Raw genomic sequence first — 15,948 nt, forward strand, 5'->3', positions numbered from 1 at the left:
ATAAACCTTCTGTTTTACTGGCTGGCTGAGAGTCTCAGTGAATCCCAGGAAGAGGGGTGCAGGGCCTGAACTCCCCCACCCTCCGTGACAGGGGGGCTTGGGGCCGGTGAGATCAGATGCCCAGCTGGGAAGTAGGGGGGCTCGGGGCTAGAGGGAGGGAGCAGGTAGAGCCCACCTGGATGCAGGGGAGACTGGGATGTGCTGTGCTGAGGGAGGCCAGGCCTGAGGCCCGGAGAGTTTCCTGTGCTGAGTTCAGAAGCTCAATAAACCCTCGTGTGTTACGCTGGCTGAGAGTCGCTCTGGGCTAGAGATCAGGGGGGCATTATTCCCTCTGGGAGTAGAGGCCCCGGGGCTCCAGACAGAGTGGACTCCCTGCGGGGACCCACAACAGAGACAGGCGTGCTAAGGCTCAGAGAGGTGCAGTTCCAGGAGGCAGAGGGGCCTAACCCCCGAGAGAGAGTGGACCCCCGAGAAGGGCTGTCGCACTGAAGGGGGTTCCCCCCGGGGACCGCATGGGGCCAAGAGTGGGCACCCCCTGGGAGTCCATGACAGGCCTCAATACCCCTGCTGCACTAGGGGGTGCTGTGCTGCAGGGAGTGGGGGCAGAGGTCACTAGGGGGCTCTCCTCTGGCCGTCAGTGCCAGCCCCAGTGCTAAGTCCTGCAGAGAGAAATCCTACAAAACCCTGTGCAACAATTACAGCCGTGGCCTTCTTCACATCCTCCCCGGTGTTCTCGGCTCCGATGGGCCTCTCAGTAGACAAGCGTCGCTAGCGGGATGGTTCCTGCTGGGCTTTCCCTTGGGTCTTCCCTCTTTGATATTGTAGCTCTGACTACACCTAACACATAAGAACGGCCACACTGGGTCAGACCAAAGGGCCATCTAGCCCAGTGTCCTGTCTGCGACAGTGGCCCAGTGCCAGGTGCCCCAGAGGCAATGAACAGAACAGGGAACCATCAAGTGATCCATCCCCTGTCGTCCACCCAGCAAACAGAGGCTCCGGACACTATCCCTACCCATCCTGGCTAATAGCCATTGATGGACGTAACCTCCATGAACTTATCTAGATCTTTTTTGAACCCTGTTATAATCTTGGCTTTCACAACATCCTCTGGCAAGGAGTTCCACAGGCTGAGTGTGCATTGCGTGAAGAAATACTTCCTCTTGTTTGTTTTAAACCTGCTGACTATTAATTTCATTGGTTCTTGTTTCATGAGAAGGAGTAAACAACACTTCCTTCTTTACTTCCTCCACACCAGTCATGATTTTATAGACCCCGACCAGATCCCCCATTAGTTGTCTCGTTTCCAAGCTGAAAAGTTTTAATTTCTCCTGTCATGGAGTCCCTGGGCGATGCTCTGGAACTGCTCCCCATGAAGCCAGGCAGGACTCTGGGGCAGTCGCCTTTCTGGCAGCAGCCTGTCTGCAGGACACACAGCTCACCCAGCTTCCACCTTCCTGGGCCTGACCTCAGAGCATTCAGCCTCCTCTGCCCCTCTGTGCGCTTCTCCCAGCGAGTCTGCCCAGGCGGGGCTCCTGGGGAAGCCAGAGGATCCTGCACCCCAACTTCGCAGTCAGACGTGACTCTCAGCCAGCCAGTAAAACAGAGGTTTATTAGACGACAGGAACATGGTCTAACAGAGAGCTTGTAGGTGCAGAGAACCGGACCCCTCAGCTGGGTCCATTTTGGGGGGCAGTGAGCCAGATAACCACGTCTGCCCTTCACTACATGTCCCAGCCAGCCCCAAACTGAAACTCCCTCCAGCCCCTCCTCCTCTGGGCTTGTCCCTTTCCCAGGCCAGGAGGTCACCTAATTCCTTTGTTCTCCAACCCTTTAGCTCTCACCTTGCGGGGGGAAGGGCCCAGGCCATCAATTGCCAGGAAACAGGGTGTTGGCCATTCTCTGTGTCCAGACTCCTGCACACACATGCCCTCTAGGGCTCTGCAATGATCATACACCCTTACCCCACCACCTAGATACTTAACAACTGCATAGGGGAAACTGAGGCACCCCCACACTATTCAGAGGAAACATTAAGAACAGTCCCACTTTGTCACATCTCCTCATACAGAAACCGTTCCAGACCCCTAATCATTTTTGTTGCCCTTTTCTGAACCTTTTCCAATTCCAGTCTATCTTTTTTAAGATGGGGTGACCACATCTGCACGCAGTATTCAAGGTGTGGGAGTACCATGAATTTATAGAGAGGCGATATGATATTTTCTGTCTTATCATCTATCCCTTTCTTAATGATGCCCAACCTTCTGCTGGCTTTTTTGACTGTCGCTGCACATTGAGTGGAAGTTTTCAGAGAACTCTCCACACTGACTCCCAGATCTCTCTCCTGCCTGGTAACAGCTAATTGAGGCCCCATCGTTGTATATGTAGAGCTGGGATGATGCTTTCCAACGTGCATCACTTTACATTGATCAACATTGAATTTCATCTGCCACTTTGTTGCCCAGTCACCCACTTTCGGGAGATCCCTTTGTAGCTCTTGGCAGTCCGCCTTAGACTTCACTAACTTGAGTAGTTTTGTATCATCTGCAAATTTTGCCACCTCACCGTTTATGCATGAAGGTGTGCCACGGACTCACAGGCCCCTGCAAGCTCTCTTGGCTCTGTAGGATCCCGGGAGGAACTCCCCTCCGTCTGACAGCCCTTCTCGGGGTCCACTCTCTGTTGGGGGCTAAGCCCTGGGTTCCACCGTCTCCTGGAACTGCACCTCTCAGAGCCTCCAGCCCGCCTGGCTCTCACCGTGAGCCTCCCCCAGGGACTCTCAGCTGGCGTAAAACAGGAGGATTTATTGAATGTCTGGACAAAGCCCAGGCAGTTGTCAGGGGCTCGGGCCTGGCCAGTCTCAGCACCGTCCAGCTGGTCTCTCCCAGTCCAGGTGGGTCTGTCCCAGTCCAGGTGCAGCCAGACCTCTCTTTGTCCCCAGTCCAGAAGTGACTTCCTTCCAGCTGACCCCCCTATATCACCTTCCCCACAGCCCCTCCTCCGCCCTTTGTCTTCCTTCTGGGAAAACAGATAGCTGGGGCCCTCTCTCTTCTGTCCTTTGTCCTCCCACTGGCCAGAACTGGCCGGCTCTCAACACAGGCTGGGCCACCAGATCACTGGTTGATAAGTTCTATCATGTCCAGGCCATTGTCCGGGGTCCAGGCTGCTAGGCGAGGTCACACCTGGCCCTCTGCACCAGCAAACCCCCTCTCCCACCACCTCATTACACACGCCGCACACAGGGGAAACTGAGGCACCCACAGTACTCATGCACAACACGAAGAAAATCCCCTGCTTCGTCACAAGGCGTCAACCCGCTTTTCCTTAGCTGCACTTCCACGCCCCATGCTTATTGGTCTGCCCCATTTTTCTTAGGGTGTTTGTAGTTCCTTTTTGTCTCACACGCAGCTACGCATGGCAGGTACCCTGCAGTCAGGACAGACATTTTTCCATAACCTCACCTATTGGCACATCTTATGCAGTAACCTTTGGTCTTAGCGGTTATTGCTAGGTCACGCAATCATCTTAAGCCTCTGGCCTAGTCTGGCAAAGCTAAAATCGTACAGGTCTCAGCCTGTAGGCCTTGCTATTAACCGTGCTTTACTAATACCTAATACACACTCCTCACGCCTACTTATCTATCCTATACTGCGCTAATCCTGCAACTCCAGTCTATGGAGCAATAGTTGATTGTATAGGAAATGCACATCCCTTGGCCGTACCATCCCATAATACACTGAGAAACGGAGGATAAAATGAAGGCTCCACACATAATCGGGGTGTAGTGAGCAGAGCGGCCTCCCTCTGGATTTGAGAGCAAGGGACCACTATGTTTTCCCTGGGGTGGGTGGAGCCAAATGTGCCCCGCCCCCTTCCCGGAAGTACGGGGGTGGGGCAGGAAGTATAAAGGGAGGGCCCTGCAGGGGAAGGAGGCAGCTGTCTCCAGCCTGCTGCTGAATGCAGAGCTGACTCTGTGCTGTGCAGTGCCCTGCCCCCGGGGGAAACCAACCCTGGAGATGTGGTGCCAGGACTGTCGTCCGCAGTGTCCCCACGGAGACAAAGGACCCCTGGACTGCGGAACACCCCTCCCCCGCTCAGACTGTGGTAGGAAGTAGCCCAGGGACACCAGACTTTCGTCCGGTTTTTTCGCCAGAGCACAGGCTGGTGTGTTTGGGTAGGATCCCCACTGACCCAGTTGTGGCACTTCATAGTCTTCATCGGGATCTGCTTTTGATATGAATATGGCATTAGTAAGTTGTATTTTACGCAAGATGGGTCATGTAAGATATCATTGGAAAGGTTATGATTTACTGAATGTGATTATCCTGTTTGTATGCATGGATCATTTCTGTATCAGTCAATATTCTTAACTTCAATGTACCAATTACAAAAATGTTTGCACCTGAGGAACGCCCACACACAAAACGCCATGAGTCTGGCTGGTTGGTCAATGATCCGTTAGGGGGAACAATAGGATCTTGAAGATGCTAATCTCCCACCTTCCTGAGACATTTCCTGGGATGCTCCAAACCACCTTTGACTCATGGCTGCTTTGACACAGCAGGGTCATGTGATCATGTCACCTGGTACTGGACTCCATCTTGGACTGATAGCAGTTTTCCACTTGTAGGAGGTGGGGATCAAACTGGGAAACAAAGGATTCCCGCCTTACGTAAATCCTATTTAAGGCTGGGGAGTGAGATAATCAGGGTTGGTTCTTCACTGAATCCCTGCCCAAGCTGACTGCTGAAAACACCTAAAACTGATCTGGGGAAGAAAGGACTAAACCCAGGCTAGAAGGTGTCTGGCCTGTGAAAGGAATACCTGGAGCTTCAAGTTTGTCTTCAAGAAACTCTGCAACCTGCTTAAACCAACATCGAGGGTGAGAAATTACAGATTGTAGCCAGTTTCTATCGTGTATTAAACTATAGTTTGCATGTTTGTTTTATTTGCTCAGTAATCTGCCTTTGATCTGTTTGCTATCCCTTATAATACTTAAAATCTATCCTTTCTAATTAATAAACTTGTTTTGTTTTCTCAAAACCCAGTTTGTGGAACTCATTACTGGGGGGTGGGGGGACAAAGCTGTGCATATCTTCCTCCACATTGAGGGAGGAGGCAAATTTCAATTAGCTTACGCAGTACAGTTCTCTGTGCAGCGCAAGACAATACAATTTTGGGTTTGCACCCTGAGAGGGTGTGCACCTGAGTGCAGGTCAATTCCTCAGCTGAAAACTTTCCCATGAAGGGCTGGTTTCAGTGTCTGTGTCTTTCTGCAGCTGGTGTGTCCCTACTTGTGTGTGTATGTGCTGGAGAAGGCTTGAGGGCCTGGCTCTGCAGGACAGGGTGAGGGAGCCCAGGCTGGTGGAAAGGGTGGGCTCTGTGGTACCCCAGTACATCAGGTGGCATCCCCGGAGTGGTGCGGAGGGAGACTTTGAACGGGGGAACACGCGCACTGTGACCTGGCTGCAGCGCCGAGTCACAAAGAGGCAGCAGAAGCTGCTGGAGCAAGAGAAAGAGAGAGAGGCGGAGGGACGGCAGGCAGCCACGGGAAGGGGCGTCGAGCCGTTCCCCCGAGCGGCCAGCAGGAGGCGCCAGCCGCGTGGCGTGTGGAGCAGCCCGTCACCGAACTGTTCCAAAGCCGACAGAGATGCTGCACGTAGGGAAGAAAAACCAAGCGCAGCAGGGCAGGGTCGGGGCGAACGGGCCTGGCAGCAGCACGGCCGAGATGGATTGGGGAGTTGTGGTGGATCACGCCCTCAGCATGAGGCAGCCATGCGAAGCCGTTGCAAAACCAAAAGCAAAGGCAGCTTTAGGCTGCATTAAGAGAGGGGCAGCGTGCGAGTCCCGGGCGGTGAGAGTCCCGCTCTGCTCGGCGCTGGGCAGGCCGGGAGTGCTGCGTCCAGCTCCGGTCACCTAGGGCGCCCCCCTCGGGTGGCTGTAATAGGCCTCGGCCAGGATCAGCCCCAGGACGAGCAGGACCACGGCGCTCAGCGCCAGGTGGGCGATGTTGGCCTGGGTGAAATCCGGGTGCCCCGGGGGGCCTGCTGTGGGGGGAAGGGAAGAGTCACTCGGCAGCTCGCACGGGGAGATCAGCAGCTGGCTCTGCCCCGGGAGTGGAGCCGTCAACCCACCCGTCCGGCAGGTCTGGCTCTGGTGCCTCAGCTCGCTCTCCCCACCCTCACTCACTCGCTCATTTTCAGGGGGTTGGGGTGCGGGAGGGGGTGAAGGCTCCGGCAGGGGGGCGGGCTCTGGGTATAGCCAGGGATGAGGGGTGGGGCTGAGGCATTGGGAGTGTGGCAGGGGGCTCTGGGCTGGGGCAGGGGGTTGGGGTGCATACGGCGGTGTGGGGTGTGGGCTCTGGGTGGGAGTTTAGGTGAGGGAGGGGGCTCAGGGCTGGGGCAGGGGATTGGGGCATAGGAGGGGGTTCGGGGTGCAGGCCTCGGGTGGCGCTTAGCTCAGGCGTCTCCCGGGAAGGGACCAGCCTGTCTGGGAGCTGGAGGGGCAGCCAGGGGGTTCTGCACGCTGCCCCTGCCCACAGGTGCTACCCCTGCAGCTCCCATTGTCTGCGGTTCCTGGCCAATGGGAGCTGCGGAGACGGCACTTGGGGCGGGGCCAGTGCGCAGAGCTCCTGTGGCCACCCTGCGCCTCGGAGCCGGAGGGAGATGCCGGCTGCTTCCCGAGAGCCGCGCAGAGCCACAGCAGCCAGGGACCCTGCCAGCCCCGCGGTGCCGCCAACCGGACTTTTAACTGTCCCAACAGGGTCCCTTTGCAACCGGGTGTTCGGGTCAAAAACCGGACACCTGGCAACCCTGGACCCGCCTGGGCACCCAGCTCGTCCCAACCCCAAAGCCAGGACTCCCACATCCTGTCCTCTCTTGGGATCCCCCAGTCGCTTCCAGGCAGCAACCTACAGGACAGGAGGTGCCAGAGGAGTTGGGGGTCTGGTGGGGAGGGAGGGGCAGGGGCTTCCCTGCCCCCTGGTGTCTAGGCTCATGCACCAGAAGTCCCTTCCCCCATCCCGCCCAACCAGCCTCAACCCCCGGGGGCGGCTCCTTGGGCAGCATGAGCCTTCCAGGGCTGGTTTGATGGTGATTCCCCACCGGGCCCCGGTACCTGGCCTCGAGCAGCCCGGGTGGGTGGGAGCCGGGGCCACTCCAGGCTGGGTTGGGTCTGTTCCCCCTGAGGGAATCAAACCAGTGACTGTCGGGTAGGGGGGAGGGGCTGAAACAGTGACAGTGATTGCCCCTCCCCCTCCACAACTCAGCTTCAATCGTCACTGTCATTCATGTTGGGGGGGCGGGCAGTGCCGGCTCAGAAGCCCCTGGGCCCCGACTCCTCTGTGTGTCCCCAGAGTGGAGACAGCCATCTGGGGGCCAGGATCCCCCCTCAGCCTCAAATCTCCAGGGCCTGCTGCTCCCCCTGGCCGGGGAACCCCCCAGTGACTCCATGGCTGGGGGTCCCCTCTGCTGGGCTCAGGGCAGACCTGGCTCTGAGCACCCCGTGAGTGCCAAGCTACCGAGGGACCAGCTGGGGGTGGGGCTGGGAGCGGGGACGTGGAGCCAGGCCCCTCACCTGCTACCACCAGCTGCACGGGGTGGCTGGGCTGCGAGGAGACGAAGGGCTCTGATCGGGGCTGGTAGCTGCAGCTGTAGCTCCCTCCATGCTGCCGGCCCACGGTGGGGATGTGGGACTCGGCCCCGTCCCCAGCAGGGTCCATGTGTCGCGGCGGGTTCAGGTCTCCAGCCTTGTGCAGGAAGAACCTCACGTCCCGGCGCTGCCCCTGACACCGGATGGTGACGTTTGCTCCTGGGGCGGTGACCCCAGTGGGGCTCAGAGAGATGGAGGGTCTGGGCAGGCTGGGATCTCAGCACGGGAGACAGGCTGTGAGAACAAGACCCGGGCACCCACTCAGCCCCGGCCTCCCTGGCAGGCCCCAGCCACGGGCGGATCCAGGGCCCCGGGCAGAGATTCTCTCCCAGATCCCAGAGTCCACCCACCCAGAATCCCGGCCCTGTGAGCTTGGCTCCCGGCCCCACAGACACCGAGCCACGGCTCCCTAGTGCTTGGGGTCCTCATATGCCGTGTGTGACCCCTGCCTCGTTCACTGCTTCTGGCCCGCCCTGGACACAGAGCAACTCATGGGCTGGTCTCTGGCGCCCGGCACCGCAGGGCCCGGTGTTGCCGGTGTCTAAGTTTGACTCAGACTCACAATTTATCAGACCACTCTGTTTTATTAGCAAAGCTGCTCTGCTAATACATTTAGAAGTGAGCCCCCCGAGTGGGGCTTGTGTCTCTTAATTTATACAGCTTGCTGGAGAACAAGTTACAGAGAAGTTACAGACAAAAGAAGAAAAAGATTTTAGTCACCACCCTTCGAGATCCCTGAGACCAGTCACGTATCTTCAATTACCTGCCACCCTTAACAATCTCCTTTAACAGCTTCCAGTTAACTTAACTAATTGCCCTTCACACCTTCCATTCTGATGCCTGCTTCTTAGACATGCTGGCTCTATCTTAATTGCTTCTCCATTCAAAAGCTAACTGTCCCTACGTGTGCTCCCTCAGATACTTTGTAACATGTTTTGGCATGCCCTCTCATATACAATGTATCCAGCATGTCCCCTTATACAACGTTATACTTATACAATGTTATACTTCCACACCGGTGTCGTTTTCAGCAGGAAAGTCTGGCTGAAAAGGGAACCTGGCAGTGACACTGACCGGACCCGAAGTCTGATTCCTGCAGTGACCGGCCTGTGCCACCAGGGGGCGGGAAGAGCAGCTGCTGCTGGAGCCTGGAGGAGCAGTGGAGCCACTGAGCAGGGGCCCTGACCCACTCCCTGCCCCCCTCACCCCCACCCCTGGAGAGTGGCTCCCCCTCCTGTGCCCTGCCCCACTCACCCCCACCCCCACCCCCGAAGTGCAGCTCCCCCTCTCCCGCCCTGCCCCACTCCCTGCCCCCCACCCCTTCCCCCCTGAGCGCGGCTCCCCCTCCCCCACCCTGCCCCACTCACCCCCACCTCCGGTGCACGGCTCACCTGGCAGGAGGAGGGTGGTGGAGAGAGCAGCGTCAAAGGGGGGGAAGAGGGGCAGGGGGCTGAGCCCCACACAGGAAGAGAGTCACCCTCCCAGCCCCCCAGGAGGCAGGGAGGGGTCTTTATCCCCATTCTACAGGGGGGAAACTGAGGCACAGACAGATTCACTTTTCTTAGTGAGCTCCCAGGGGCAGGGATTGTCTCTTCACTCTGTTTCAGAGTAGCAGAAATGTTAGTATTCGCAAAAAGAAAAGGAGGACTTGTGGCACCTTACAGACTAACCAATTTATTTGAGCATAAGCTTTTGTGAGCTACAGCTTATGCTCAGATAAATTGGTTAGTCTCTAAGGTGCCACAAGTCCTCCTTTTCTTTCTTCACTCTGTGTTTATGCAGCGCCGGGCACAAAGGGGCCTTGATCATGGCAGGGGCCCTACATGCTCCCCCAACACAAGGGATCCAGCGCTATTGAGGCCAGTGTTTGCAGAGGTCTCCACTAACTGGGGGTGTCTCAGTTTGTGGGCGCTCGGCCTGAGATCCCCCAAGATTGAGGCCCCCCCACAAGGAAGGACACTTTTGGAAACTGCGATGTGCTCCCATCACACAGCGTCTGTGGCCGCACCAGGAGCTGGGCCAGATCTCCTGGGTCCCTGCCCAGCACCGTGTCCACCAAGCCACCGCTTCTCCTGCAGCCCCTGCCTCATTCAGCTCCGGCCGGGGCACTGCCTGGGGCGGGGCCTGGAGAACAGAGCGGAGGGGATCACGGGATTAAATAGCGACTCACGGCTCCTACCCACAAGGGGCAGCGTTAAAGTCGCCTCCCTGCCCCGAGTCTCCAGGGGCTGCTGCTCCCCCCAGGCTGGGAAAACCCCCAGTGACTCCTTCCCCGCTCCCCAGCCGGGCGTCCCCTCTGTGGGGTCAGGGTTCATGGAGAAGCCCTGGGCCCTGGCTGGGTGTGGGGCTGGGAACCGAGGTGCCGGGCTGGGCCCCTCACCTGCTACAATGATCTGCACAGGGTCGCTGGGCTCCGAGAAGGCAGCTAGGTCTGTTCTGTAGATATAACGACAGGTGTAGCTGCCCCCGTGTTCCCGTCTGGCGCTGGGGATGAGTAATTCAGCCTCAGAGCCAGCAGGGTCCGTGTACATCAGATAGTTCCTGTCTCCATCCTTGTAGAGGATGAACCTCATGCCCAGGCGCTGATGCCGACAGCGGATGGTGAAGTTTCCCCCCACGGGGATCACCCCACCAGGGCTGACGGAGATGGAGGGTTTGGGGTAGGACCCCTCTGGATTCACAAACAAACAGGCAGTAAGTGGGGGTGACACAAACCGCGTCCATCTGATTCAACCCTCACCCGTCTGTCGCTCCAACGTTTTACCCCCCGCCCAGCCCCTGGATCACAGCCGGGGAGAGACACAGCAGGGGGAAGGAGATCATAGAATCATAGAATCATAGAATCATAGAATATCAGGGTTGGAAGGGACCCCAGAAGGTCATCTAGTCCAACCCCCTGCTCGAAGCAGGACCAAGTCCCAGTTAAATCATCCCAGCCAGGGCTTTGTCAAGCCTGACCTTAAAAACCTCTAAGGAAGGAGATTCTACCACCTCCCTAGGTAACGCATTCCAGTGTTTCACCACCCTCTTAGTGAAAAAGTTTTTCCTAATATCCAATCTAAACCTCCCCCATTGCAACTTGAGACCATTACTCCTCGTTCTGTCATCTGCTACCATTGAGAACAGTCTAGAGCCATCCTCTTTGGAACCCCCTTTCAGGTAGCTGAAAGCAGCTATCAAATCCCCCCTCATTCTTCTGTTCTGCAGACTAAACAATCCCAGCTCCCTCAGCCTCTCCTCATAAGTCATGTGCTCTAGACCCCTAATCATTTTTGTTGCCCTTCGCTGGACTCTCTCCAATTTATCCACATCCTTCTTGTAGTGTGGGGCCCAAAACTGGACACAGTACTCCAGATGAGGCCTCACCAATGTCCAATAGAGGGGAACGATCACGTCCCTCGATCTGCTCGCTATGCCCCTACTTATACATCCCAAAATGCCATTGGCCTTCTTGGCAACAAGGGCACACTGCTGACTCATATCCAGCTTCTCGTCCACTGTCACCCCTAGGTCCTTTTCCGCAGAACTGCTGCCGAGCCATTCGGTCCCTAGTCTGTAGCGGTGCATTGGATTCTTCCGTCCTAAGTGCAGGACCCTGCACTTATCCTTATTGAACCTCATCAGGTTTCTTTTGGCCCAATCCTCCAATTTGTCTAGGTCCTTCTGTATCCTATCCCTCCCCTCCAGCGTATCTACCACTCCTCCCAGTTTAGTATCATCCGCAAATTTGCTGAGAGTGCAATCCACACCATCCTCCAGATCATTTATGAAGATATTGAACAAAACCGGCCCCAGGACCGACCCCTGGGGCACTCCACTTGACACCGGCTGCCAACTAGACATGGAGCCATTGATCACTACCCGTTGAGCCCGACAATCTAGCCAACTTTCTACCCACCTTATAGTGCATTCATCCAGCCCATACTTCTTTAACTTGCTGACAAGAATACTGTGGGAGACCGTGTCAAAAGCTTTGCTAAAGTCAAGAAACAATACATCCACTGCTTTCCCTTCATCCACAGAACCAGTAATCTCATCATAGAAGGCGATTAGATTAGTCAGGCATTACCTTCCCTTGGTGAATCCATGCTGACTGTTCCTGATCACTTTCCTCTCGTGTAAGTGCTTCAGGATTGATTCCTTGAGGACCTGCTCCATGATTTTTCCGGGGACTGAGGTGAGGCTGACTGGCCTGTAGTTCCCAGGATCCTCCTTCTTCCCTTTTTTAAAGATTGGCACTACATTAGCCTTTTTCCAGTCATCCGGGACTTCGCCCGTCCGCCACGAGTTTTCAAAGATAATGGCCAATGGCTCTGCAATCACATCCGCCAATTCCTTTAGCACTCTCGGATGCAACTCGTCCGGCCCCATGGACTTGTGCACGTCCAGCTTTTCTAAATAGTCCCTAACCACCTCTTTCTCCACAGAGGGCTGGCCATCTACTCCCCATGTTGCGATGCCCAGCGCAGCAGTCTGGGAGCTGTCCTTGTTAGTGAAGACAGAGGCAAAAAAAGCATTGAGTACATTAGCTTTTTCCATTAGTTTTAGTGAGCCTGAGCTTGGAAAAGCTCCGCTCACCGCACACGACTGTGAGCAGCCACGTGAGCAGAACCCTCAGAGCCGCCCACACGCTAGGAACCGTGTCCTGCAGCTCTGCACCACGCGCGTGTTGGAGAACTTGGAGTGGAGGGCGCGTCCCGTGTGGCCAAACGGGACGGATGTTGTCCAATTCGACAGAGAGGTCATTACCACTGACGTCTGAGCAGTCCCCCTGCGTCAGCGCCCGGGGAAGGTCCGTATGATGGCTCAGCAGTGTTTTCCCGTCTGCCGGATGCTTACTAAAGTCGTACGAAACCCCCAGGTCTTTTCGTGGTGCTTCATTGGTCCGAACCTTTCTTCGATAGACGCTTGAGCAGGGACCACAAGAGATTAAAAAAACGTCCCTCGGGAACATTACTTCTGAAACATTTTACTGCAAACATTCGATTTTCCCTTTTGTCGCTAACAACAAAACCAGCACCCCGAGCCTGGCGCCCCCCAATCCCCAAAGCTGGCTAGATTGTCGGGCTCAACGGGTAGTGATCAATGGCTCCATGTCTAGTTGGCAGCCTGTGTCAAGTGGAGTGCCCCAGGGGTCGGTCCTGGGGCCGGTTTTGTTCAATATCTTCATAAATGATCTGGAGGATGGTGTGGATTGCACCCTCAGCAAGTTCGCGGATGACACTAAACTGGGAGGAGAGGTAGATACGCTGGAGGGTAGGGTTAGGATACAGAGGGCCCTAGACAAATTAGAGGATTGGGCCAAAAGAAATCTGATGAGGTTCAACAAGGACAAGTGCAGAGTCCTGCACTTAGCAAGCAAGAATCCCATCCACCGCTACAGACTAGGGACCGAATGGCTCGGCAGCAGTTCTGCAGAAAAGGACCTAGGGGTGACAGTGGACGAGAAGCTGGATATGAGTCAGCAGTGTGCCCTTGTTGCCAAGAAGGCTAATGGCATTTTGGGATGTATAAGTAGGGGCATAGCGAGCAGATCGAGGGACGTGATTGTTCCCCTCTATTGGACATTGGTGAGGCCTCATCTGGAGTACTGTGTCCAGTTTTGGGCCCCACACTACAAGAAGGATGTGGAGAAATTGGAGAGAGTCCAGCGAAGGGCAACAAAAATGATTAGGGGTCTGGAACACATGACTTATGAGGAGAGGCTGAGGGAACTGGGATTGTTTAGTCTGCAGAAGAGAAGAATGAGGGGGGATTTGATAGCTGCTTTCAACTACCTGAGAGGTGGTTCCAGAGAGGATGGTTCTAGACTATTCTCAGTGGTAGAAGAGGACAGGACAAGGAGTAATGGTCTCAAGTTGCAGTGGGGGAGGTTTAGGTTGGATATTAGGAAAAACTTTTTCACGAGGAGGGTGGTGAAACACTGGAATGCGTTACCTAGGGAGGTGGTGGAATCTCCTTCCTTAGAAGTTTTTAAGGTCAGGCTTGACAAAGCCCTGGCTGGGATGATGTATTTGGGGATTGGTCCTGCTTTGAGCAGGGGGTTGGAGTAGATGACCTCCTGAGGTCCCTTCCAACCCTGATATTCTATGATTCTATGAAAACAGGTCTGTGATCGCTGATGGCCAATGAGAGACGGACGTCGCTGGCTATTTTATCGCTTGAAAATGCCAATGGCCAGTCCTTGGCTCCCACTCGGATGCTGTACTTCAGTTCGGGCGGGCGAAGGTGAGAAAAGCGACTCTTCGAACTAAGGGACGAGCGGAGACATTCTCAGGCTGTCACCTGGTGTAACACTATTTAGTATGGGTTGGGGCACAGGTCAAGTACTTGACATTCTTACATTTCAGTTATTCTTAAAAATTAAACGTTTCTATACGTATAGAAGAAATGAATTTTGGGGGGGTATTTTTCTTATCTGCGGCATGAAGAAATACATATTTACAGATCCTAGTGTGCAAATTTATTGTCTTATACGACAGGGCTAAATCATGAATGCAAATCCTGCATCAAAGTCGTGAAATGGGCTACAAATGCAAGAAAAATTAAAGTATTGAAAAGTTTAACAAATGGAGGGCGTCCCCTGGGGCACCATTACATCCTGCCCAGCACCCACCCAGGAATCTATCCCAGTTCTGGGAGGGGAGTGGGGTTCAGGGGTTAGAGCAGGGCCCTCCCTCCCTGCACCCGTTCTGGAGTAATCCCACCTCACTCAGGTGTTACACACAAGGACTGGGGAGCTTTGGGGTGCCTGTAAGGGGGGGGCTGGTTTGTGGTTCTGTGTTTATTACAAATCTGGAGAGTAACAGGATGCAAAATATAGGAGAGCCTCAGAGTTACAAACACCTGGGGAAGGGAGGTTGTTCGTAACTGAAATGTTCCTAACTCTGAATAAAACACTGTGGTTCTCTGAAAGGTTTACAACTCACCGTTGACCTCACACAGCTTCGAAACTTGACTATGCCGACGAAAAATGCTGCTTTTAACCATCTTCATTTAAACGAAACAAGCACAGAAACCATTTCCTTCCCTTGTCAAAGCTGTTTTTAAACTTTCCCTTTGGCTTTTTAGTACTTTGTTGAACACAGAATCATTCTCTATTGGCTTTCTTTTTTTGTTTGGACTCTTCTAGGGCCAAGGAATTCGGAGTGTGGGAGGGGGCTCAGGGCTGGGACAGAGGGTTGGGGTACTGGAGGGTGTGGGCTCTGTCTGGGGGGTGGGGCCTGGGATGAGGGGCTGACGGCTGGGGCAGAGGGTTGGGCTGTGTGGGGGGTGAGGGCTGTGCCTGGGGGTGTGGGCTCCAGGGTGGGGCTAGGGATGAGGGGTTTCGGGTGCAGGAGGGGGCTCCAGGGCTACAGTGGGGAGAGAGGACTGCCCCCCGCTCTCTCTCCTGGCAGCCGCACCTGGGCCGGGGAGAGAGGAGCCTCTCCCTGCTGCGGCAGCTCCGGGGCTGGGGCCATGGGAGAGGCGCTCCTCCCCAAGAGGCGGCAGGTCTGTGGCTGAGCTGGGGTGGGGGAGGGGCACCCCGGGGGGGGCAGATCCGGCCAGGGCTACGTTCGGGTGGCTCCTCCCCCAGTAGCAGCAGGTCGCGGTGCTCAATGGGCTGCTGTCCGGCCACACCACTGCGCGGCGAACAGGGAACTTAGCTTGGGACCCAGCTTATTTCACATTTTTATTCCTGACCTTGGCACAAAAACTGGGCTGGTTGTCATAAAATTTGCGGCTGACACAAAGGCGGGAGGTATTGCCAATCGGGAGGAGGACCGGATGATCGTACATGAAGACATGTACGACCTGGAAAACTGGAGCAATAGGCATGGGATGAAATTTAACAATGCAAAGTGCAGGATCATCCACTAATGACAAGAATTTTTGCTATAAGCTGGGGATGTACCAATTGGAAGCAAAAGAGGAGGAGAAAGACCTGGGTGGGTGGGCTGATCACAGGATGGCTAGGAGACGCCCGTGTGATGTGGCTGTGAGAAAGGCGAATGCAGTCCCAGGATGCATCAGGCGAGGTAGCTCCCGTAGAGAGAGGGAAGCGTTCGTACCGTTCTACAGGGCACTGGTGAGACCTCATCCGGAACACTGTGTGAAATTCTGGTCTCCCATGTTCAAGAAAGATCAATTCAAGCTGGAGCAGGTGCAGACAAGGGCTACGAGGATGATCTGAGGAATAGAAAACCCACCTCACGAGAGGAGACTCAAAGAGCTTGGCTTGTTTCGCCGAACCCAAAGAAGGCTTAGGAGAGATACGACTGCTCTGCTCTCTATAAGTATATCAGAGGGATAAAGCCC

General features: G+C 55.3%; 2 protein-coding genes across 2 annotated transcripts in view; one reads left to right on the plus strand and one right to left on the minus strand.

The window, feature by feature from the left end:
• LOC119564877 (immunoglobulin superfamily member 1-like) overlaps window positions 1-15,948 on the plus strand; it is a 967,916-nt gene that overhangs the window by 231,198 nt on the left and 720,770 nt on the right. The window lies entirely within an intron of this gene.
• LOC119564866 (immunoglobulin superfamily member 1) overlaps window positions 1-15,948 on the minus strand; it is a 999,687-nt gene that overhangs the window by 19,964 nt on the left and 963,775 nt on the right. Inside the window, exon 21 of the mRNA XM_043534608.1 lies at window positions 7,576-7,866. Coding sequence (XP_043390543.1) covers window positions 7,576-7,866 — 291 coding nt within the window. The remainder of the gene's footprint in view (window positions 1-7,575; window positions 7,867-15,948) is intronic.

Source organism: Chelonia mydas, chromosome 23, assembly GCF_015237465.2.
Source record: "Chelonia mydas isolate rCheMyd1 chromosome 23, rCheMyd1.pri.v2, whole genome shotgun sequence".
Taxonomy (NCBI): domain Eukaryota; kingdom Metazoa; phylum Chordata; order Testudines; family Cheloniidae; genus Chelonia; species Chelonia mydas.